General features: G+C 41.7%; 2 protein-coding genes across 3 annotated transcripts; one reads left to right on the plus strand and one right to left on the minus strand.

Annotated features, from left to right (window-relative positions):
- Positions 1-362: 362 nt before the first annotated feature.
- On the minus strand, positions 363-11,278 carry st8sia1 (ST8 alpha-N-acetyl-neuraminide alpha-2,8-sialyltransferase 1). The gene is made up of 5 exons (XM_044022657.1): positions 10,662-11,278; positions 8,956-9,100; positions 3,960-4,069; positions 2,125-2,217; positions 363-1,189 (listed from the first exon to the last, which is right to left on the minus strand). The coding sequence occupies exons 1-5, from the start codon at positions 10,838-10,840 to the stop codon at positions 724-726; spliced, it is 993 nt and encodes a 330-aa protein (XP_043878592.1). The 5' UTR covers positions 10,841-11,278; the 3' UTR covers positions 363-723.
- Positions 11,279-17,519: 6,241 nt separating this feature from the next.
- Positions 17,520-20,707, plus strand: LOC122765962 (troponin I, slow skeletal muscle-like). 2 transcript variants are annotated; one of them, XM_044020485.1, is made up of 8 exons: positions 17,520-17,587; positions 18,062-18,077; positions 18,178-18,221; positions 18,690-18,731; positions 19,493-19,624; positions 19,719-19,808; positions 19,899-20,081; positions 20,330-20,707. In XM_044020485.1, exons 3-8 carry the CDS (start codon positions 18,201-18,203, stop codon positions 20,429-20,431), a joined length of 570 nt encoding a protein of 189 aa, XP_043876420.1. In that variant the 5' UTR covers positions 17,520-17,587; positions 18,062-18,077; positions 18,178-18,200; the 3' UTR covers positions 20,432-20,707. The 2 variants fall into 2 exon arrangements, with proteins under 2 accessions (XP_043876420.1, XP_043876421.1); XM_044020486.1 differs by having other exon boundaries at positions 17,521-17,587; positions 18,065-18,077.
- The last annotated feature ends 4,489 nt before the right edge of the window (positions 20,708-25,196 follow it).

Consider the following 25,196-nt stretch of genomic DNA (forward strand, 5'->3'; position numbering starts at 1 on the left):
ACAAAATACCCCAGGATAATCTACAGGAGCTGTACCAGTTAGATTAGAGGTAAAGTGTGTGTGTGTGTGTGTGTGTTACCTCCTGTCTCGCCGTGACCTCTGGATATAGTAATTCACATTAATCTCACAATAAAGAAACAAAAACAAACACATTTGGCAAAGAAAATCATTCTGACTATCGTTTGTAAGACTCCTTTTTTTTTTTTGTCTCCTGCTTTGAACTATTTGGCACCAGAGAGAATGAGAATGCCAATCAAGCGCTCGGTTGTAGAAAAGCAGAGGAAAAAATCCTTTTCAAACCCCCAACCACTGCCCCGCTACAGTTCCACTCCATTATCTCTCAAGTCCCTCTGTGCTTTTTTTTTTATTATTATTCCCCTGCTCCTTCTGGCTCTGTTTAACAAAGACCCAGAGAGTGGGGTGGGGTGGGTGGCAGTCACATACAGTGGTCAAACCCAACCCAGCTCCAGCTGAGTCTCTCCATTTATAAAACACACACACACACACACACACACACACATACATACGCACGTTATATTTAGAAAGAATGGCAAGTTTTGGGGAACGTGTGATCATTTCATGTGCGTGGACACTCTGGGATTAGCTCGGGGACACAGCATACTATTTATTGCGGTAGTTCCCGCCAATCCACAGCCCCCAAAAAACAGTCCTGTAATCCCTCCCCCACACTTTCACCGACCACTCCTCCCTCGGTTGGTCTTCCTACGGGGGGCACTGTCCCACCCTCATGCGCAGCGTGCCGCTCTTGTGCAGCTGCCACAGCTGCACGAACTCCTCGGGCATGGCGTGGAACCACTTGTAGGGCAGGATGTTGTCGTAGTAGTGGTGGCTGACCGGCTGCTCGTCCAGGCCCACGGAGAACGGCCAGAAGCCGTAGGCCGTGACTTCCTCGCACAGGCCCAGCGCCAGGCTGATCAGGTAGAGGCCCGTGGAGAGGCGGCGGGCGTGCACGCTGTGAGCCTTCCAGAACTTGCTCACCGAGCTCAGGAACTCGGGGTTGGCGAAGAGCATGGTGAGGTTGGAGGCGGAGTCCGCCAGGGCGTAGTGCGCCCGCAGCGACAGGTCGGTGCACGGCTTCATGGAGAACGCCGGCATGTAGATGTAGCTCGGGCCGTAGACCTTCATGCTGTCCACAAAGGCTTTTCTGGACCACAGAAGGTTCTGGAATCTAAAGGAACGCAGAGTGAGAGAGAGAGACAGAGAGTTGGCGGCAGTGGTTCCTGCTCCTGAGTGAGTCATGGTGTCATGAGCGGTGTGTGGGGAGTCTGTTGTCTTCTTCTTCCTCTTCTGTCTGTCTACAAAGGAAGTGACTTTACAGTGTAGTCACATGTGATGCCGCAGGAATGAAGGGTGTCAGGGTAAAGAAACTTGCATCCAGTGAGATGATTTTTTTGTTCTACTCATTCATTTTCAGGGATTTCCCACAATCTTGCTACTTCTCAAGTGTCATCTTCATGCATTTTTATGACTTGTATAAACGCACACCTGCTTCACCTATTTACCTCGTTAAGGCCCGAGCGCGAATGCTAGGCCACGAATTTGTGCGAGGAACCTATAGTTAGATTATTAATATTAATAATATAATTTTAGAGGGGTTGTTAACATGCATAAAAAGTCTTGACACTTGACGCCAAAATGCGATATTGGGCATAGTGTCCAGAACCGTGCTCGTGCTTTGCACCTGGGCTCTGTGGCGCCCCCCTAAGGCGGAACGTGGATGGAGCAAGCCACGATTAAGTTGCGTCGAATTTCACGAAACTTGGTGTGACCTTGTAACGGTCCAAGACGAACAAAAAAGTCAACCGGGACCACGGCCTCAACTCAACAGGACGTCGGCCATTTTGAATTTTGGCGTCCATCTCGGCGATCGAAATGAACAATTCCGTCTGAGTGCGTTTGTGGTATAGAATAAATAAATAATAAAAAAATAAAAAAAATAAAATGAAATAAAAAAATAAATAAATAAATACATTTTGACAATTCGCCACGAAACAGGAAGTGCCCCTATAACTGTGCCATACGTTGACCGATAGCCTCGAAAAGGTGGGGACGCGAGGGCTGCTTATTGACAAAGCTGAAATCCACAAGATTTTTCTTTTTTACCTTTTCTCTATAATACTGGGGTTGGCCGTAACCAGATGTGTCCTGTTTCCCACGTCCGCCACGTAATCCTTGGACAGCGGCGGAAGGTTACATCTAAAAGAAACGAAACATCAAGACATCTTCGTTTTTTTTCCGTCAGACTTTTTCAGCACACGGTTAAAAGAATCGATGACTGGAAGAGGGGACAGTTTAATAACAGCCATGGTCAAACACATATTTTTCAGTTTGATATCTATTCATTACATCCACCCATCTCATCTCCTATCCTCCGCATGAGGGTGCACCCTTGGTATATTACAGTGGGAATAACACAACTCCTTATATGGACGTCCTGGTGGTGTGTGTTAATACAGTCGGCCACATCTTCAGGTGTTGTTGAGTCAACGTCACACGTGGCCCCACAACTGGTGAGAAGTTCAGGAACGGTGAGAAATAACAAATAAGAAACAGTTTCTACTGTGCCTCAAAGATCCCTACAGTCGTCTGACAGGTTTGACAGCAGCGCTCGCTCTTTGTTCTTTTGAATTCTTTTAAAAACACGGTATAGGGTTCATCAAACTGTGGGGTTTATCTTATTCTTATTAAAGACAAAGAAATGCTTAGAATTGTGCACCTGTTTGATTCCAGGCACGTTTGACTTGCACGTGAGATGACAAACGCGTTTATTTGTTTTATTTTAAATACTTGCAAAGGTACGACGGAGTATTAGGGCCACTATGAGATGTTTTTTTTTCACAGACTTTGAGAATAGTCTTAATTTATGAGAATAATTGCTCCACGGCCCTCATTTTAACAACTCTCCTCTTCTAAAACAACAGGTTAGAATATTACGACTTTAATCTCGTAAATTACGCAATTAAAGTTGTAAATTTACGAGATTAAAGTCCCATATATTTATGACTTTATTCTTGTAAATGTACAACTTTAATCTTGTAAATGTATGACTTTAATCTTGTAAATTAGCAACTTTAATCTTTTAAATTTACAACTTTAATCTTGCAAATTTACGCGATTAAAGTCGTAAATTTACGAGGTTAAAGTCCCATATATTTATGACTTTATTCTTGTAAATGTACAACTTTAATCTTGTAAATTTACGACTTTAATCTTTTAAATTTACAACTTCAATCTCGTAAATTTACGAGAAAAAAAGTCATGTAAATGTACGACTTTATTCTTGTAAAATTATGATTTTAATCTTGTAGATTTTACGACTTTAACCTCATACATTTTTTTTGTAAATTCACGTGATTAAAGTTGTACATTTACAAGAATAAAGTCATAAATTTACGAGAAATAAATTGCAAATTTACGTGACTTTTTTCTCATAAATCCATGACTTTATTCTTGTAAATTAAGACTTCATTCTCAAAGTCTGTGAATTTTTTTTTTTTACTCTCGATGTGGCCCTAATACTCCGCCGTACGAAGGACAGGTGCGACCAAAAGTGCCAGTTCTTTTATGATGTACTTTATTAAATTTGTCGTCACCTGCTGCTTACTGACCGCACATGTTTTAACATAGTAGTGGGAGCAAAGGGTTAAAACTTCTTAAATACTTGATTCTCTTAACCTTTTCATATTGAACATTTGCTTGTTTCATTGAGCTCCATCCAGCTTCAGCACCTTCCGCTCTGTTCGGATTCCTTGCTTTCCTCACACCTCGCTGTGGCCCCCACTTCTCCGTCCCTTTTCCCCTGAGCTGCAGTTGAACATCAGCGACGGTGCTTGGCTGCTCTCCCAGAGTGGCAAACAGCTGATTCATGTTTGGAGCAGCAGTGACGCGGTCGCACTCATGCGCACACACTCACAGACTGCAGTCCTTTATTCTCTCACCTCATAATGAAGTCGGCCTGGTCAATGTGGCGACCGCACTTGCTGCGTCGCAGGATGCCACTGTTGCCCACCACCGCACACTTCTTCAGAGGGAACTTCAGAGGGTTGCCCTGAGGAGGAGGAGGAGGAGGAGGAGGAGGAGGAGAGGACACGGTACAGGGGTTTGTTAACCTGTGGCACAATATTTGTATAAGGTTTTCTCTGAGGCAGACGCGCGGGTCAATGTGTGCTCAGCAAAAACTTGGCTCCCGCTGAACGTGGATATGAAGGGAGGAGGTGGAAAACAAGTCAAGGTCAAACCGACCCATCCTTAGAAGCAGATTGTGCTTCCTGGAACACAGTCTGCATTATACTGAGCAGTTAATTGGTCTTTTTTTCCTTTCTCTTTTTAAAATCGGAAATACCAGTCAAACGAGCAGTGGTTACATCAGAAACTAAAGAGAAAAAAATCAATCGCAACTTTGAGCCACATTTACCCACTTTACAAATGACTTCATTTCTTACAGTATCTGGAAAACTTCAATAAATTGTTATATGTTGTTGTAACATTTCTGACTGGTAATGCAATGTAACAGTAGTGTAACAGAATTTAAAAGTCATGTCCATCACCATCCAAACTGTAACTGTAAAGAAAACTTGCTGTTTTCACCATGTTTAAGTGCATTTTTTTTGTTACATTTTCGCACAGAAAATAAACCATTAAAGGGTTTACGGTTTATTTCAACCCTTTCTTTCTTTTAGCAAACTACTCAAATGTTCATAAATCACATTTCTTTATTGCAATAAAATGTCAGATAGTTTAAATGAAGTTGAGATGAAATTGCAATTGCAATATTTGCAGTTATCGAGTTATTGCTCAGCTTCATTTTAGAGCTGAAACAATGACTCTATTCGATTAATCCATAACTAAATTAATGGTCAACTCGTCATCAACCGTCGATGAGTCAGTTTGAAGCTTTTTTCATGATTAAAACAACACTTTCTGATTGTTTCAGTTTCTAGAATGTGAATATTTTCTAGTTTCTGTGATTTTTCAGGTTCTTGAATGTGAATATTTTCAGTTTTATGTGATTTTTCAGCTTCTTGAATGTGAATATTTTCTAGTTTCTGTGATTTTTCAGCTTCTTGAATGTGAATATTTTCAGTTTTATGTGATTTTTCAGCTTCTTGAATGTGAATATTTTCTAGTTTCTGTGATTTTTCAGCTTGAATGTGAATATTTTCAGTTTTATGTGATTTTTCAGCTTCTTGAATGAATATTTTTCTAGTTTCTGTGATTTTTCAGCTTGAATGTGAATATTTTCTAGTTTCTGTGATTTTTCAGCTTCTTGAATGTGAATATTTTCTGGTTTCTGTGATTTTTCAGCTTCTTGAATGTGAATATTTTCAGTTTTATGTGATTTTTCAGCTTTTGAATGTGAATATTTTCTAGTTTCTGGGATTTTTCAGCTCCTTGAATGTGAATATTTTCTAGTTTCTGTGATTTTAAAAAGAAGAAATCATTAAAAACTGAATCATTTTGGTTTGTGGACAGACACAAAGTCATTTGCAGCCATCTCTTATCGACGCAGTTATTTCACTATAACGCTTAGATCCCTCTCTTCTTGCACACTTAGATCTTTCACAATGCTCATGATCTATTTCACGGCCTCTCCACATTCCTGTTGCAGCTGGAAAATCAGCTTCCTGGCTGTGAGTCGCAGCCCCTATCATCATCTAAATTAAAGCCTTGTATAAAGACTGTATTATGTAGTGGTTTTTTTTTATTCTTTTATACAGAAGACACAGAAAAATACATGCTTCATGACATAAGGGCCACAAATGTCCTCTCTCTCTCTCTCTCAAAGGCTTGGATTAGTAAGACAGCGGAAACAATTGTGCTCATTATTCCCCCCTCGGCGTGCACTCACTTGAGAATACGCACACACACAAAGAAAAGCACACACACACACACATGCATGCACATTTCTCTTTGCCCCAGGGTCTCTATTGGACCATGACAGGGGGTTAATGCAGAGGACAATACCTGCGAACAGGGTGGAAAACAGGGGGTGGCGAACCGACACACTGGCCTGAGACTTTCATCCGTACGTTTAAAGACTGTGAGACGTTGCTGTTGTGGGTTTGTTTATTATCATGATTCGTTGATTTGCTGCTCATGTTTTCATCGGCATTAAACCACAAATCTCAATTCCACTTTGGGGCTTTTTCTTAAGACAGGAAACCAGGCAGAGGCCCAGATACAGTAGCCGTTCAGCTGCTCTGACTTAGTAATCACAGCACTGGCCGTTGAGAAGACTAGAAGAAGTCCATCCCACTTAAATACCCGCTACGTCTCACAAAAACACAATAACAAGCCAGGACACCGGCTATTATGAAACTGTTAGATAGAGAGACGCACAATTAGGGAAAGAAGCAGCATTAACCTGTGACACCGTGCAACACAGTGTGACTTTTTTAAAGGATAAGCTGTAGATAACTGCTCAGTCAGTATATACTTTATATACACAGTATGTAACCATATTCAAAATCATTCAACCCTGCTAGTATCTGCTGGTGAAGTTGGTTTTCTATCAATTGTGTGGATTAAATGGTAAATAATTAGTCCAAATAGCCAAACAGGGCATCTTGAAATTGCTCCAAATGGTTCAAAATAATCGTATTTACAAGTTATTTCTGCAAAGAAAGGCAGACAAAGTCACCACAATTTACAAAACTAGTTTTTAATGAACTGCATTCAAACCCCTGCTCTAAATGAACACGCACAAGCTCAGCTTTTGCATTTCTTTTGATTTTCTTTTTGCGTTTTCTTTATGCATCTCTCCCCCGCTCATCATGAACAAACATGCAAAGCCTGTGCTCGCAAATTAAGGTCAGATATCCATCGCTCGCCTTCTACTACTGTTATTCTGCAGGTCTGCTGCATCGCTAATGTGGGGGGAATTCGGCCCAGTAATTGTGAGCCGAGACAGCGATGTGTCGCTGCCCCTGGAAACCACGGCAACGGCACTTTTGGCACATTTTGGCACATTTTGGCCAGTTTCCTCTGGCACACATTCAGTCCATAAGACGCAGATACTCGCACACACGCGGGAGGAACCGTGTATAAATAGCTCAGCTGCTCTTATCTGTGTGCAGATACACACACACACACACATTCATACGTGCATAAACAAACACTGTGGGGTTATTTCTAAGTGTAAGTGGCTTGTTTTACATTAAAGTGTAATAAACATTCTCATGTCCGCCTGTACCACGACAGAGATTGCACGACCCGTCTCAAAATGGAAAACCACGTTTTGATTCTTCAGAAAAAAGGGAAAAAAAGGAGACTCTGCGAATCAGAGTGAGTAAAAGTATTTAAGACCTTTTAAGACTCTTTCAGTGCCACTTGGAGTGAAATTTAACACCAATTTTACAAGAAAAACAACAAAGCTGCCCAAAACACATTAGTTAACCCAATTATTTTGAAAGCCTACTTCCTTAACATTTTCAAGACTTTAAAAAAAAAAAGGATTTAATATATTTTAATACGAATTAAGGCCTTGTTTTAAGGTTTATGAATTCGATGCCTTTTATGACTCTTCAAGGATCCACGGGAAACCCTGGTTTCCCCACTTTGAAGCATAAGTGACGGACAGAATGGCGACGAATAACTGAAATTATCTTCAGTAAAGTTTGAGTGTATTTACCAGGTAACACACACACACACACACACACACACACACACACACACACACGGCAGAAAAACACATGACTGTCTTTCCAGCCTGTTTGCAGGAAGCTTCCACTTCCTAGTAACCGTCACGGGGTTTATTTGAGTTACTGAGTGAAAAGGGTTAAAGTTTAAAACATTTCATGTCAAGCTGAGGACATTTTACACACGTCGGATGATGTGGGAATGGTTTGGATATCGCGAAAAAGAGATGAGGAGCCTATTTGAAAAAAGGAGTCGGTGGTCAAACCTTTGACTCGCCACGGCACGGCACGTTTTTACTGCTTTTTCCAGGAGTGATAGTACTTGGTACAGTTTTGCTCTGGCTACGCATGCCCTGACCGGTCAGAGAGTGCCGTCACAGGAAGAGTCATGAGCGCGACGTCCGACACAAGACTCAAAGCGAACAATGCCGAGCTGCGGATCGGTTAAAACGACTTGAAAAAAAACGTTCGTTACTCTCCAACATTTAGCAATTAAATCCGTTAAATCCGTTGTTTTTAGCGAAATCACAACCTATTCGAGTACTGAACGATTCTGTGACCAAATCTTTTTTTAATTCATCGATTCTAATGATTCAGTTACACCGAAAACAACTGCTTTTACGAGGCACTGGTCACTCGTTTGCGTGTGTCACGGCAGTTCCATGCAGCCGTGCAGCGATGACTCCGCCCACGTTGAGGAGGTACTATATGTTGTAATGGAAAACCAACCAAACCGTGCCGTGCCGAGGCGAGGCGAGGCAAGGCGAGGCGGTACCATGTTGTGGAAAAGCGGCATCTCGGAGTGAAAAGTCAGATTTAAAGAAAACTGGGAATTTCATTAATCCAACGTCAAATTATATGGAGATGGGTTTGGATATCGCCAAAAATATTTTATTATTTAATTATTTTAATAATTAAATAATAATTGTATCTTTCACTTTTGACGTTACTGATAAATAAAACAATCTTTTCAGCGTTTTCTCTTCCCCTTTCACATACACTACAATTGCCTCCACTGCCCCTTCCATGCCTCCATTATGGACCCGAGTGAGAATCCACAGTCAACACAGCGGTGTTGTATTACGCTGAGCGGGCGAAATACATCTCTTCCCCCATCATCTGGTTTTGCTTTTCAAGAGCACAGCTGTCCCCCACACGGTGAGTTAAGTCTGCGGCTCCGACCACGAGGAAGGGGGAAAAAACTAAAGCGACGATGATTCAGCCTCGTCATGCCTCGGCTGCCTCTGTCACACGAGGGGGTTTGGGGGTGGATGGGGGAGGTCACCCTCTGTCCTACCTGCACGAAGAGCGGGTACGTCTCGTTGTTGACGGTGTGCGAGTAGTAGAACTCGCCGTCGTACCACAGGACTTTGCCGAGCGGCGAGTTCTCCTTGGTGACGGCGAACATCCTGCGCGGATTGCAGCAGTCGGTCAGCAGCTTCCTGTGCAGAGAGGATGCAGATCTCTTAATTAGATAATTAAGCACTTGTTATGTGACATCGGGGAGTCTGGTCTGGTCTGGTCAGACACAGGATATTGGACGTGCCTCTGGGGACAAGTTGTGTGTGTGTGTGTGTGTGTGTGAGCATGTACAGAGCATGTAAATCATACAATGCACATTTTCTGCTTAAGTATTTGGAGTCTGTAAAGCTGTGATTAAATGAAAAATACATTCAATTTTAATTTTAAAAAAGCCCCGCCCCCTGCTCTGAAAGTATGGTCTTCTCTTTTAACTGACACTGAAAAAGGACTTAACTGATGTTATTTTCATATCTCTTCAATCAAGATCATCCTTATCAGAGCGATTTGGGTCAAAACCTTTTTGCAATACGTCAGCATTTGTGCACAAAGCAAACAATTACTCGATTCATTTATGGCTTGAGGTTTTTTCCATGATTGAAACCACATTTCTGATTGTTTCAGCTTCTCAAATGTGATTATTCCCTGGTTTGTCTTTGCTCCACATCACAAAGAAATCATTCAAACTGAATCATTTTAGTTTGTGGACAAAACCATTTCATCATTTCCAGTCTTTTTCCATGATTTTTTCAATATTTTCTGCCATTTTTCTGCCAAACGTGTTTGTTCCCAGAATCCCAAATAACGCCAATTATCCACGACAGGGTCCTGCAGCGCCTCGGCATGGCTCTACACAGTCGGTTTTCCATTACAATATAGCACCTCCTTGATGTGAGCGGGGTCATCACAGCACGGCTGCGTGAAAACGTGTTGTTTTTCGGTGTCACTGAATCATTAGAATCAGTTGATTGAAATGATTTGTTCACAGAATCGTTCCGTACGTCCTGCATGACCTAAATACAACAGATTTTACACATTTCCTTTGCTAAATGTTGGACATTGATTTTTTTTTGTCTTTTTTTTTTTAATTGGTCTCCAGTTCGGCATCGCTCGTTTTGATTCTTGTGCCGGACGCCGAGTTCGCGACTCTTCCTGTGATGACATTCTCTGACCAATCCGCGGCTCTGCACGCTCGTAACTTGTTCAGAGCAGGTGCTAAAAAAAAAAAGCACCGGGTGCTACCGCTAATGGACAAGCAGCAAAATAACCGCGCAGTGCTGTGTCGAGGCGAGTTGTGCTGAGACCATGTCGTGGAAAAGCGGCATAATCCCTTTTTTGGTTAAAAGGTCCCGTGTGCAAGAATTAGTGGCATGTAGTGGTGAGACAGAAAAACACACAAAGGATGTTCTCATTCATTTGTAAAGTCAACTCCCACTTGATACCTCAGTTAAGAGAAACCCTTATTTTCAATGTTTACGCAAGTATACACTTATACACACATACTGATGGGCTGTACATGTAATGTGCCACATACAGGACCTTTAAATATCACAAAAAGGGGAATATTGGTCTACCTTTCTTGCTAATTGACTATGGTGCCTGTTCAGCCATGTTCCCAGGGACACCCAGCTTCACAGCACAGGAGACACACACACACACACACACACACACACACACACACACAAAAAGAGTCCTGAGACGAACCTGTACAGCTCGATGCCAGTCTGGTTCTTATGCCACACTCCTCGCTGCCTCAGCACCTCCTCCACGATCTCTTTGTCGCTCGGGACTCTGTAGACGGGGAAAATGTAGAACCAGCAGAGCACCAGCACGCACAGGCCGGCCCACACGGACAGTTTGCCCCGGTAGCATCGCCCCGGCATCTTCTTCTGTGTGTGTGTGGGGGGGTGAGGGGGTGCGCAGTTAAAGAAGACAGCGGTGTTTCATTCTGCGGACAGGAGTGGATGGGGCCGCGGCGGCGGGGTGGTCGATTACCCGAGCACCGAATTGGAAATCCGGGTTCCGTTCGAACCAGAGATGCGTGTTGGTCCGCAGCGTCTGTTTGTCACTCGTGGTTTGCAATGCGGTTGGTCTGGTAGCGCGAGATTCCGCCACTCTGCTCTCCACCTTTCATCATCATCACTAACACCACCACCACCACAGCCCGTGGCGCGAACCCGAGGAGCCTCTTCTTCTCCTCCCCACGCGGTGTCCCACAGCATCCCAGCGCGGACAGCAGCGTCGTCCTCCGCGTGGCCCCCCGACCCGGTCCCCTCTCTGACCCGCTTTCTCCTCCTCCGCGGTAGTGGGCTCCCTCCCTCCCTCCCCCTCGACCACTTTCTCCTCCTGTCAACACCCTCCTCCCCTCCGGCGAGACAAAGCGTCCCTCGTGCTGTGAGAGGCGAGACCACTTTGCCAAACAGAGCCGGAGGAGGGTCCAGCAGCCCTCTGCGAAACCGCAGCACGCGCAGACACGCCCACTTCAGCATACGCCATCTTCTGTGTGTGTGTGTGTGTGGGGGAGAAAGCTGTACCGCCTTCTAGGGGGCGGGCTGGTCTACGTACACGCCCACTGCAGCGATACGTCAACGTCGCCGCCATCATTGTCCGGGCAGAATCAGAGCGGTATCAAATAGAAGGTTTTTCTAAAATAAAAACCACAATGACGCTGACATGTTGTGTTTTTTTCTGTACGTGGAGTCCATGTAAACATGCCTCTAGTTATTTATAATTTTGATAGACAGGAAGTTAAAGGAAACTTAACATTTAGTTCACCTCTTAGTGCTTTGACTGTGTATTTTAAGCATTTGAAATAAACATTCTCTGAACCCCGACCACTTTTCTTTTATTTATGATAGTTGAAAGAAATCCACAAAATGGGACATTTCACTGCTTTGTTTGCCTTTAGACCACATTAGACCAGGTCCGGATACAAAACCTCTATACTTAGACTTGTCAAACCTGGGCTAGATTGTCCCAGAGAGGCTGTAGATTCTTCAAAACACATTTTACCCATTTTGTGAAAATGATTCTAGACCACATTAGTCCAAGTCCGGATCAAAAACCTCTAAACAGAGTTGTCAAACCTGGACTGGATTGTCCGAACGAGCTTGTGGATTTGTTATTTTATAGCGGCATAATGCTACCACAGTAGTATAACATATTTACATGGTAAAATATGTTATACATTAAATATGTTATACATACAGTACGCAACAGTAAAAACACAATGAAATATACCAGTAGGGATATCAAAATAACAATATTTATGATGATATTTCACATAATTTCAAAATAAAAGTGTTTTCTTCGATACGGATCGATAAATAGTTCACAATATAAATGGATTTATGATGCAAAATTAATCTTTTAATATAAAAAATACAGAAATAACTCAATATAACTTTGATATTAAGTGGCGAGTTTGTGACCTCTGATGCATCTCCATGTAGATCACAAACATGAATATGTGAAGAAATCATCACAATAGTTTGAGAAATGGAAACATTGGTATGACGCTGAAAGTGATTATATGATTTTTAACATTGAATTAAATGTACACTCTTATTGCCAGTTATGATTTGAAAGATATTTGTTCCACAGCAAAAAGCAATCTTTCATCCGTCAATATATCTCATTTCAAAGCAGTCTTTGTTAATGAATGACATCATCATAATGGATCCATTGACGTTAGACGTGCAGGACGGCGTCATGTGTCTCCACAGAGAGACATGTGAGAGAGAGACAGTTGTTGCCGTTTCCAATAAATTCATTTCAAAACAACCTCAAGACATTAAAGTGGAACATGTTGGATACATACAGTATATCTGTAGGTACAGTGTCCTCCGATAGTATTGGAACAGTGGAACCCACCCATTTTTCACATGAGCAAAACAGATTAAAGTGAATAAGACTTAATATTTAGTTACAAATCCTTTGATTTCTTCTGCTGTGATGCTCTTTCAGGTGTTGTTTGTTTTGGGGGTTTACTTACTTAGCAGATAAAAATGCATGCTCTATAGGTTTTTCTTTTTCTTTTGTCTGATATTGATATTTTGATGCCAAACCCAAATGTTTTTTAAATGTCTATGCCAAAAAATAAAGGAATGGGCCTCACTGCTCCAATACTATAGGAGGGCGCTGTTTATCTCATCTGTAGAAACAGCCGAACACAACACGTGTATTTAACCGCTTGTTTCTATAGTGAGGAACATGGATTCCTCCTACTGGGTAGGTATTTGTAAACCATCGTTCCTACTCATTTAAAGAAGAAAGAATACGTCCGACTAAAAGCCTCAACATTGTTTACATCCTTGCTCCACAGCTGCTGATGTCAAATGTCAATGTCATTTGCTTGCTTGTGCAGAAATATCTACGATTTATAGTATGTGACAGATTCTGTTTTCTTGCTGTGTATTCTTTTTCTGACTACATGGATGATCAAGATAATTATGAAATGATGGAATAAATCAAAGGAAATTTGAGCTGGAGGAACATTTTTGCTCATCACCTCCACCTATGAGGTCATTTTCACCTGCGCTTGATAAACTAAACCGATTTATACCAAACCTCAGTTGATGGATGATGCATTCAAGCGCGTAGAAGAGTTTTTGGGGGAAAAAGGTGCTGCATTTCCACACCATTTAACGGCTAAGAAAATCAATCAGCTCACTCAGCTCTGGCAGGTAGGTGGTCAAAGGAGAAAGTTCTGCATCCATCAGGACTCTGGGGAGCTGCTGCCCCCTGCTGGAGAACGTCTGCTGTGACAGAAAAAAAAAGATAAAATGACAAGTGAATATACAGCAGTTGTTTTTACTAGAAATCAAATTTGATTTGATTTGATTTGTTTCTCATAGAAATGTGTGAGGGGCTTTTTCAATGACTTGACCTTTGGAACATTCTCCCGAGACGTATGTGTGTGTGTGTCCGTTTTTTTCTGGGCCTAATGAGGGCTGCAGGATAAAAACACAATGCACAAATAGGTTTGTGTAAAATGAGAATACAAGATATACACACACACACACACATACATATATATACATATACATATATATATATACACATATATAGAGATATACATATATATATATATATACATGTATACATCAAGGAAATAATTAAAGCTATTTTAAGATTCAAGGGTAAACAGGTTGGAGACAAAATTAGGCTTGAATGTGTGTCCTTTGTGTAAAGACAAGACACACACATGCGCCCACACACACACACACACACACACATAAATAAATATAAATATGATGCCCCTTGTCCTTTAGACTGGAAACACAGCTGAGAAATGTGGGCCACTCTGGGCATCCACTGCTCCCAATTGGGAATCTTAAGGGCAGCATCAAGGTGAGAGCAGCGGGCAGAGGGATGCCAGGGCGGGCCAGTTGGCTGAAGTCATGCGTCAGCTGCCTTCTGTGTGTCCAACGTCCAAACATCCGTGCCACTCGGGACGCCGTCGTGTGCTAAGATCCGTGTGTGGGGAGAGGAAAGAAGTGGGCAGCGAGTGAGGGGAGGAGGGAGGGCTGCAGATAAAAAGAGATGGGAAAACGATTCAAATGTCAGTTGTTGTCAAATGAATTCACACCATGATGATTTTAGAGCTGCAACTAACGATGATTTTCATAATCGATTATAATCTGTCAATTATTTTCTCGATGAATCGAGTAATCGTTAAAACATGTTGATCAGAGTTTGTCAAACCTGGAAATAACGAGGTTCTCAAATGTGTTGTTTTTGCCTTTGTTTCTTTGTAACATGGGGCAAAGAAACGTTCACATTTAAGAAGCTGAAACAATCAGAAATCTTGTTTTAATCATGAAAAAAAGCTTCAAACCGATGCTTCAAAATAGTGGACTATCTATCTATCTATCTATCTATCTATCTATCTATCTATCTATGTATCGATCTATCTATCTATGTATCTATCGTCGGTCCAAACTCTCAATTTGTTGTACGGCTACAGTGACATTAAAGTGTTTTGTCTTATCCTATAATACATCGTTTTAATTAATAAACAGTGACGAACAGAGAAACCATGTAATCACCACGTGTTTGAGCTTGTCGGGTCCAGATGAATAATACAGTGACAACGGACAAAACAAATAACACTTTGAATATGAGCAGGTGAGGACAGATTAAAACCCTGGGAAGATCAGCGTGTCTCACTCGATCCTGCAGCTGCACTCGTGTCCTTGATCCCTTCCACTTTAGACGCTTTCAGAATGAGTTCAGCTGTTATTATTTAGGGGGAACTGTGGATTACTAAACTGTGAAGGCAGCAAAAAAAAAGAAAAAGAAAAAAGGTGCATTGCAAGATTGTTTTTTTTCTCCCTGATTAAAAAGCCCTCATGATTTTGTTTTTCCCTTGGACTCTGTGTGTCTGTGTGGAGACAGACGGGAGTTGGGTTGCATCGGAAATAGCACTCCCACCTGCTGAGGATCACTGACGAAAAAAAGATGACAGAACATTTGTTGTCCCCCGTGTCTTCCACCTTTTTTATTACCGACTGTGGCTTCGCCCCCCTTTCAGCTACTGTTCTGTTCCTGGTAGAAGAAGTCAACGCCGTGTGCACACGGCGCCCTCAGGGGAAACTGCAGGGAACTATTTGAAGGCGCGTAAATAAGGAGTAAAGTGGGAGCGTGGCACTGAAAGACGGCGACCTCTGTAAACATAAAGGAAAAACCTTTAAATCCATCTAACCACTCATCCTCCGCAATGTGAGAGAATATTCGAGTCAAAAAACATCTTATTGCATCAGCTTCATTCCATTGTGAGCCATGTGGGCACAAGAAGAAGAACAAGTAACTTGATGCAGCGTCGGGGTTTAAGGTGATTTGCCAGAAGTGCCAGGGCTCAGGCTGAGATTAGCGCCGAGGAATCGTTGACCGCGGAGGCAAAACACAAGAAAACACGCACGTCGATGTCACAGGATAGAGATGTCATTCATTTGACGTACAGCCTTCTGCAAGCTCTCCAGAGTGAAAGGGAATCAACTGGCTTTTTAACTCCTGACACCAAGATGTGCTGTTTTTTTTTCTCAATTAAATTCAATGAAATTATTATAAATGATTCCTGCTCCTCCTCCTCCTCCTCCTTCTGGAACGACCCCTTACTAGTCTGAGCCAGTGCGTAACCAAGTAAAAGTAGTTATTTTATCATAACAACTGGTTATATGTCAAATGTCATGGAAGAAAATCACTGTTATTAAACCACAAACACTCTTTCCCTACAGTATATGATCATTACTAACGGTCACTGCATGTTGTGTATCATTAACCTCTGTACTTGTTGGAGCTCATTACACAGAATCGTGTGCATTAGCAGTGCTGCTAAATGCACTTTATGAGCCTGTAATGAGAGGTTGACCTACTCTGAACATGCACCTCAGGGCTTTGGGTCATTGCTTACAGGTGAAATGCGCAGAGGCTTCCCTGCTGGACGGTGTAGGTACTGCAAGTAGGATATGAGAGGTCACAAACCCCCAAAAAAGTTAAGATTAACATTCACTGACTACCTCAAACTGAGTTGTGATTGAATGTTGTGATGACTTAGAAAAGTGGTCCTTTTGTTAGTAATGTTTCTTATGGTGTGAGTTTACGTTAGTTTTAAATGGAAAACGTGTGCATGTGCATGTTCCAAGACCCAGTAACACAATAACACCACTGTCTCCACTCTTTTCTACAAACCATGACAAAGATATACTCTGTTGTTTTATCATTGATACTGTCAAGGACTAAATCCACTATGGAATAACTTTCTTAGCATTAAATTGTCACTAAAAAGAGTTAAATACACCTTTGAAATAGTTTTAAAATGAACACTTTTACTGTTAAATGAACATGACAAGAGCTAATGCTAACTCTAATCCAGAATTAACTTTGATCCAAATCTGAATAAGTGTTACTTCAACACCGCAAATGTGTGCTCATTAGCCTTGGACGCCATACATATGGTCACATACGTGTAGTACTCCAGTTGTTAAAGGAATACTCCAGAAATATCTGGGTCCGAGCCTTGAAACCGCAACGCTGATTCTGCACTTTTTAGACCCAATCGTAGGAGGACGGGACCTCATTCCCAGAATGCAAACAGTGTCCGCCATCTTTGCTAACAGTTACGCTGACAGGACCAAGTGTCACTGGTGGGCACGTAGCAAAGGAAAGAGGTTGTGAAGCACACTTTTTTAACATAAATACTACCCCTATTGTAGTAATACAAAGCTAAATCCAAAAAGTATTCCTTTTAGCAAAGTTGCTGTTTTTGTTGTTGCTACTTGTGCTAAGCTAAGCAGTAACGAGGAAGCAAACAAGGCCCCGGTCTGGATTTCAGACTTCAATGAATCCAAGGGTCAACAACAACTAAATTTAAATTATTTCACCACCCAAGGGGAGTCCATACCATCATGTTAATGCTCATTGACGCTCTGTCTCTGTTGTCACAGTACAGGGCTGGAGGAGGAGGAGGAGGAGGAGGTGATATTTCATGCTTGGGCTCGTGCCAGCACATTCTTTGGAGCAGACACTTTATCTGCGGCCCCACATGTCACACACGGCTCACATAAAAAGCCGCTCATTGTCTGCGGCAGTCGCTGTTTGACTCCAGACACCTCATCCACACGACACAGGTAACTGTCTCTTCTTAATTCACAATTATTTCTCCACTGTATTTTACATGGTCTGCGTCGTGTGTTACAGTAGATGGATGTGAATGAGTGTTATTATGTGATATTATAGACATTAAGGCACAGTTTTACAATATAGTATAATAAAACATAATATATTACTGTATAATATAATGTAATATAATATAATATAATATGATATAATGTAATAATCTGCCACAATTGTCATGGCTTTTAGAAAAGCAGTTGAGCCCGTCATGATGAGATGATGCTGAATATAGCGGAGGACATTGTCCTCGTCGTATATTTTGCTTTAATCCTCTTGTCAGAAGGATGCTGTGCAGCTATGAGGGGCCTTCATGGCTCAGATTACGCTGTCGTTCTCTGCCGTGACTCATTATCCCCGAAACGGCACTAACACCAACCACTGTTTCTCTCCCTGTTGATTGTTTTTTTTGTTTTTTTTTTTTGTAAATGAAGTCACACAGAGGGGGTAAGTCGACTCCCACTATCTTTAAATGTCACTGTCGTAGAACACGACCTCCTTTGTCTGCATCACCAGCCTCATTTCTCCCCACTCTCTGCTCTTTCAGGAGCCCGACACACGTTTGCAGCCATGAATCCCAGAGGGGAAAAGGTGAGCCAGTTATATACTCCACTGTGTTAATCCTCCTGTGGATGGACAGGGGGACACTTTCGTCCAGCCACACACACACATACACAGACATGGCAAATACATGGCAGCGGTTATCTTTTCCAGAACTGTTATCAGCCTCCCTGAGAGCTTTCCCTTGACTTCATCCTAATAATAACATATTATCTTCTCACATGGGGCTGCAGGACAAGTGGTGTCGTGTTTGACACACACACACACACACACACACACACACACACACACACACACTCCTCCGCTCCTTTCACACATTTATTACTCTATATGTACCGAACATGATGTGGACAGCTGGCAGAGGCTTGGATTCATGTCATAACTTTACAATGTTCACTGTTCTAGTTTATGATATGACAGACAAAGCATCAATGACATAAACACTGTGTTCTGCAATCTTATTCCACCATAATCTCCTTTTTTTTCCACCCCCAACAGCCAAAGTCGAAGATCTCGGCTTCTCGCAAGCTCTCGCTCAAGGTGAGAGGCGACGTCATGCTTTCCACTTGTGTGTGTGAAACACTAAGAATGATTTAAAACAGTTTTTAAAATCACTATTATTGAGCTTATTGACACTTAGACCTCGTCTACCCGTTTCTCCTTGAAACCAACCAGGAAACAATGTTATATTAAATAGCCACCAGGGGGCAACTCCATAATCTGATCTCCATGGGAACTAACTCAATGGGAGAATGAATCCACTTTCCACTCGATTCTTGATTCACTGAAAAGTTAACGCACGTCGCGAATCCCAACAGTTTCCGAAAGATGAGAAGTTAGTGTGGTTATTACGGTAATTTCACTTGGAGAGTTGGAAAAAAACGTCTGGACACAAAATCTGGTGTTTGTCTGTTTTTTCTTCATTCAAAATTGTTATTATGCTATTTTAATGTGCAATAAATTTTAAATAACTGCCAGATATTGAGAGTTATTCTGGGAAAATGGGCAAAAGACGGACATTTAAAGGGTTAAGGACTCTGGTCGTTGTAAATTCTGTTCCCATTCAGAGGAAAACAGACAACAAAGCACAGCATTTATAGAGTATGAGTGGACGCACAGCATGATTGACAGCTGGTGGCACACAACAGGCACAGTTCTAATGTTCCATTAACACGGCACTGGTCAAATTGCAAGATTCCTGTGGGCGACGCCGCGTTCTAAACATCTTTCTTTACCACATAATGGCACAGCATCAAGTTGGAGCTGAGTGGTTCCGCTAACACTCGTTTTGGTCCAATCAGATGCTTCTCCTGACGCGAGCCTGTGAGGATCTGGAGCGAGAGACGCAGGAGAGGGAGGAGGAGAAAGTGCGCTACCTGGAGGAGAAGCTGCCTCCGCTGCAACTGTCTGGTTTGGCACTGGGCGATCTCCAGGTGGGTCATGCACTTGCACCACTCGTCATTTTACACTGGGCGTTATCACTCATACTCATACATGTGTTGTGTGTTCTGTTCTGAAATCTGTCAGAATCTGTGCAAGCAGCTTCATGCAAAGATTGACGAGGTGGACGAGGAGCGATACGACTGTGAATACAAAGTGGGCAAGCACAACAAAGACGTGGGTTCCGCTTCAGTTTCCTGTTCGGTGGAGAATGAAAACGGAGAGAACGAACGTCTAACGTCGAAATGTGTGCGGTTCTGTCTTTAGATTCACGAGCTGAAGCTGAAGGTACAGGACCTTGGCGGGAAGTTCAAAAAGCCCGCCCTGAGGAAGGTGAGGGTGTCCGCTGATGAGATGATGAGAGCTCTCCTGGGCTCTAAACACAAGGGCTCCATGGACCTGAGAGCTAACCTCAAGTCTGTGAAGAAGGAGGACGTCAAACAGGACAAGGTATCGCAAAAAGAACTGACAAACCTTCTTTCTTCTTAGTGCATACACATGTTTTATCTTATGATTTGGTCAATCCCTGCTAACATAGGGTGAAAGGTCACTAGTCCATCCACACAACCATTCACTCTCTTGCACCTACGGTCACTTTTAGTGTCCAATTCGCCCTAAAATCCCCAAAAGAAACCAGAGATGTTGTCTACGCACATCCGTGACTAACTCATGGGAATGTGTCTTCCCTTCACCTCCAGGTGCTCACGAGTGAGGTGGGCGACTGGCGTAAGAACGTGGAGGCCATGTCTGGCATGGAGGGCCGCAAGAAGATGTTCGACACGGGCGGCGCCGCACAGTGAGACAACGGACGCGAACGCTGATCAATTAAAAGCCGGAAAAGGAAGAAGTCTAGTCACACGTTTGAAACGAATCATTAACATGGTGGTTCAAAAAGCATGGAATCCCTCCCCTTCTTCATTTGCCTGATTAGCGACTCAAAGCACTTAACGCGTATGATGACGGTGATTCACTTTCTTTTTTCCTTTTTTGCTACCAAAGAGTATTTTCTTTGTTTTGCTATGACACCCGTGAAAAGTGTAAATTAATAAACATGTTTGTTCCATATCTGCACGATACTTTACTGTGTTTCATTCTTTTTTTTATTGCCGTCAAAAAAAAGGAAGATAAAGAGTCATGGCAGTGGCACATGGAGAGTGAATGAATAGATTTATGGTGACCTCACTCAGACAAGATTAATTTAAATAAAGTCAAAAGAAATTCTATTTAGCATGGCTTCAAACATGATCTAAATCGAATTTTTGTAGACTTTCATTTTCCAATAACGATGAACACTAATTCAGTTTTAGTGGGACAACTATATATTATAAGCAGAGGTGGAAAGAGTACTGAAATATTCTAGTCGTAATAGTACCACCATTTTAATAACATTTTACTCAAGTACAAGTAAAAGTATTGGTCAAAAATACTGTTCTCAAATGAAAGTAAAAAAAAACTAGCTTGTTTGAAATGTTCTTTCTTGTGCACATGAATTGTTTTTAATTAAAGGTAAACCTTTACAAATTAAAGTGCTGACAAAATCAAATATATAAACACATAATGTGTCAGTCAAGATGGGTCAAAGGTCACACATGCTTTAACTTCCTCACTCAGCATAATTAATGCCAATTCAACTGTCCTCATCATTCACATGTCCTCATTCATTCACCAGTCCTCCTCATTCATTCACCTGTCCTCATCATTCCTGTCCTCATCATTCACCTGTCCTCATCATTCATTCACATGTCCTCATTCATTCATGTCCTCATCATTCATTTACCTGTCCTCATCATTCACCTGTCATCATTCACATGTCCTCATTCATTCACCTCTCCTCATCATTCATGTCCTCATTCATTCACCTGTCCTCATCATTCATTCACCTGTCCTCATCATTCACATGTCCTCATTCATTCACCTGTCCTCATCATTCATGTCTCATTCATTTATTCACATGTCCTCATCATTCATTCACTCATTCATTCTATCCTCATTCATTCACCTGTCCTCATCATTCACATGTCCTCATTAATTCACATGTGCTCATCATTCATTCACGTGTCCTCTTCATTCATTCATATGTCCTCATTCATTCACATGTCCTCATCATTCATTCACCTGTCCTCTTAATTCCCTGCCAAAGTTTCCAGTGTGTAAATGTGAGTAAATGTAACCACCTCTGTTTATAAGCTACACTGAAGTCGTCTGATGACAGAAATGACATCACAGTAATTGTGACTTTTTATAAAAATAGTAAATCTGAAAACACCTCAGTTGCATATTCCAAGTATTTGTAGCCACATGTTTGTCGTCCTCCATCACTGCCAGCATTGGGAAGCATAAGTTAAGCTGGATAACACAGGGTTTTAGACTTTACTCTTCTACCCACTGCATGCATGCACATGGACTGTGGGCCATGTGTCAGTGGGTTTGCTGCTGCTGCTGCTGCTGCTGAGCCATTGTTATTTGAAGTATGACAGTAACACCAACAATAGCCTCGAGATCCCTCAAAGTACACTCCAGTTGTTGTATTGTCCGCGTTTACAGGCCGGGTTTTAGACAGAAGAGTGTGTTTGAACAGCTGATACACACTGGTCCCTGATGATTGAGTGACATAAAATAATAAATCCCTCTCATCTCAGGTTGACTGTTCTGTCAGTCCGCACACACACACACATTTGTGTTTAGTCACGCTGCAGAACGTAACCTCTCATTTGCCCTTGTGCCAACTTCTCGGGGGCGAGCCGGTAATGAAACGCAGCCACACATGCTGCGTCTTTAAATAGGTTTTTGGATGAGAGCGTGACCTTCACGTCAACACGGAACAAACGCTCCAGATGTGAGATCAGGAGCGCGGTCGCGTCGACACCGCGGGAGGAAGGGGGGGGGTGGGCGACACTTCAATCGAGTAACAAAAGGTCATGATGTTGTCGTTAAAAAAAAAAACACAGTCATCAGTTATTGCTCATAAACACAGGTCCTACTTGTGCAGAGCGGTGAGTGCCACTTGGTGGCAGTCAACGATAATACATCTACTGCTATGAACACATAGAGAAATAGTTGTATACTCGAACATGCCTGATACATTTGTTTAGTTTACAATTCAAGTCATGTTGTGCAACTATTGTACCTTAACCCTTTGTGTTCACACGGCTGTGGGGATAATACACAACTCCTTATATGGACATCCTGAATATGTGATCTTTACAGATCACATATTCAGGCTTTAAAAAGTTGTAGAGAAGCTGCGGTTTGTCTCAGCATCTAGAAATCATTCAACATAAGAACAAAATCGACTTAACTCGTTTTACATGTGTCGATCCTCATTATTCTTCATGTGTGCAAAACTACAAATGACCAACTTTAAAACAAGCGCCGTCTGTTTGTTTTATTCATGAAATAACCTCCAAGGTAAAGAAAAACTACTCTGAAGAAGATTAATAATGTGTGTGTGAACAGAATTTCCCCCCAAAGGACAAGTTGCTTCTGTAACACGATAACGATGCGCATTTAGAAAATCGCCCTCGTTGTTAATTTACGCCGTAGCACTTCAGCGTGTTGTCACGGCGAGAAAAGCATCAGCATCGGGGTGAGGGAGACGCGAGGTGAGTGGATACACGCGGACGTTCAGCACAAGACAAACAAGTCAGAGGAAAGGGCAGCAAACAAGCAAATATTCAACAGTTCTAAAGACAGAAATCCCACGACAGTGGAGTGAAGAACGGCTACATATTATATTGTGTTCTGGAGCTTTGATGGCTTTGATCTCTGAGGCATTGATGAATTATGAGAAAAAAAAGTCATAATTCTGAAATTAAAGTCTGAGATTAAAGTCATAATTCTGAGAAAAGAATCAAAATTCTGAGATTAAAATCTGACATTAAAGTTAAAATTCTGAGAAAAATCATAATTCTGTGAAACAAAATCTGAATTCTTAGATTAAAATCTGAGATGAAAGTCATAATTCTGTGATTAAAGCAATAATTCTGAGAAAAGTAATAATTCTGACATTTAAGTCATAATTTGGACATTAATGTCATAATTCTGAAAAAAAATCATAATTCTTAGATTAAAATCTGAGATTAAAGTGAATATTCTGAGAAAAAAGTCATAATTCCGAGATTAAAGTAATAATTCTGAGAAAAGTAATCATTCTGAGGAAAAGAAATCTCAGAATTATGACTTCAATGTCAAAATTCATGTTGTTTTTTTATTAGTTTTTTTTTTTTTACATGTGGCTCTCATACTCTTCCATGCAAAATAATAATAAAAAAACATTTTCTTCACGACTGATGTTTACCTGTGACCTGCTCTGACCCGTCTGTGGTCCTCTGATTTATTTGACCCGCTGAACACGCTCCAGGGAGTCCATCCATCACGGAGCGAAATGAGTCGTGCAAAGATATTAGAATATTGGCAGATTCTTAGTTGCAGCTCATTAAATATTCACACGTCTTGTAATGGGCTGTTGGAGCTTCTCAGGACTGCTTCTTTTTAAAAGACCCAGATCTAATAAGATCTTCAGGAGAATTCCGTCGCCTTATTTTCACAATTTGGGGAAGAAAAATCAACATAAAACTGGGTAACTGATGATTCTTCACTTCTAAATATCTTCACTCCAGTGCTGCACCATCCTCACTCCCATCACATCTAATGGTTGAAGTGAATCTACTGTAGGTGCCCATGGCCTCGCTCCCCTCTCGTTATTGATCCACTCTGAGGCAATAGAGAGGGAAATGCAATCATGAAAGATTCCTTTCCTTGAAATGAGGAGGGAGATCTCAAAACTGAGATCTTGAAATGAACCTAATAACATTTTCCAGCTGATGTAACCACACGTGACCCCAGACAATCTCATGCAACACAGGACAGACATTTGGATCCATTTTCTGTAATGTGTTTATGCAAATAGTTTGATTGTTGTTCAATTCAACACTATTTTCATTTGCCACACTAAGCAGCTTGGTCCATGAACATCAGATTTAAATTGTATAAACTGGGCTGATTGTAAGTGGAAACTGGTCATAATGTCACGCGTTAGAATCTCAGCTGCTGTTTTGAAGCCTTGTGATTTGCAATTTGACCATGTTGAGGCTTCACAGACATTACCACGTTTTATCATCCATTCTCTTCTACATGGGGACATTAGTACAGAGCCCCAGACATGACATGGGGGGGAAACGTAATACTAATTTGTGGCCACAAAATACTAATTACTTTCCACAAATGACTAATTTGTGGCCACGAAACACTAATTACTTCCCACAAAATAGGTAAACGTGAGCACAACATACTAATTTGTGGCCACAAAATACTAATTAGTCCCCACGAAATAGGTAAAAAGTGCGTATGAAATATAAATTTGTGGCCACGAAACACTAATTACTTCTCACAAAATACTAATTACTTTCCACAAATGACTAATTTGTGGCCACGAAACACTAATTACTTCCCACAAAATACTAATTTGTGGCCACAAAATACTAATTACTTTACACAAATGACTAATTTGTGGCCATGAAATACTAATTACTTCCCACGAAATTGGTAATACATGCACACAAATTA

Source organism: Solea senegalensis, linkage group LG3 (assembly GCF_019176455.1).
Source record: "Solea senegalensis isolate Sse05_10M linkage group LG3, IFAPA_SoseM_1, whole genome shotgun sequence".
NCBI lineage: Eukaryota > Metazoa > Chordata > Actinopteri > Pleuronectiformes > Soleidae > Solea > Solea senegalensis.

Coding starts and splice junctions, on each gene's coding strand:
- LOC122765962 (XM_044020485.1), top strand. CDS start 18,201: ATGAATCCCAGAGGGGAAAAG. Junction 18,732..19,492: donor CTCGCAAGCTCTCGCTCAAG/GTGAGAGGCGAC, acceptor TGGTCCAATCAG/ATGCTTCTCCTGACGCGAGC. Junction 19,809..19,898: donor TGGGCAAGCACAACAAAGAC/GTGGGTTCCGCT, acceptor TTCTGTCTTTAG/ATTCACGAGCTGAAGCTGAA.
- st8sia1 (XM_044022657.1), bottom strand. CDS start 10,840: ATGCCGGGGCGATGCTACCGGGGCAAACTGTCCGTGTGGGCCGGCCTG. Junction 4,070..8,955: donor CGTACCCGCTCTTCGTGCAG/GTAGGACAGAGG, acceptor CCTCCTCCTCAG/GGCAACCCTCTGAAGTTCCC. Junction 1,190..2,124: donor CCCAGTATTATAGAGAAAAG/GTAAAAAAGAAA, acceptor GCGTTCCTTTAG/ATTCCAGAACCTTCTGTGGT.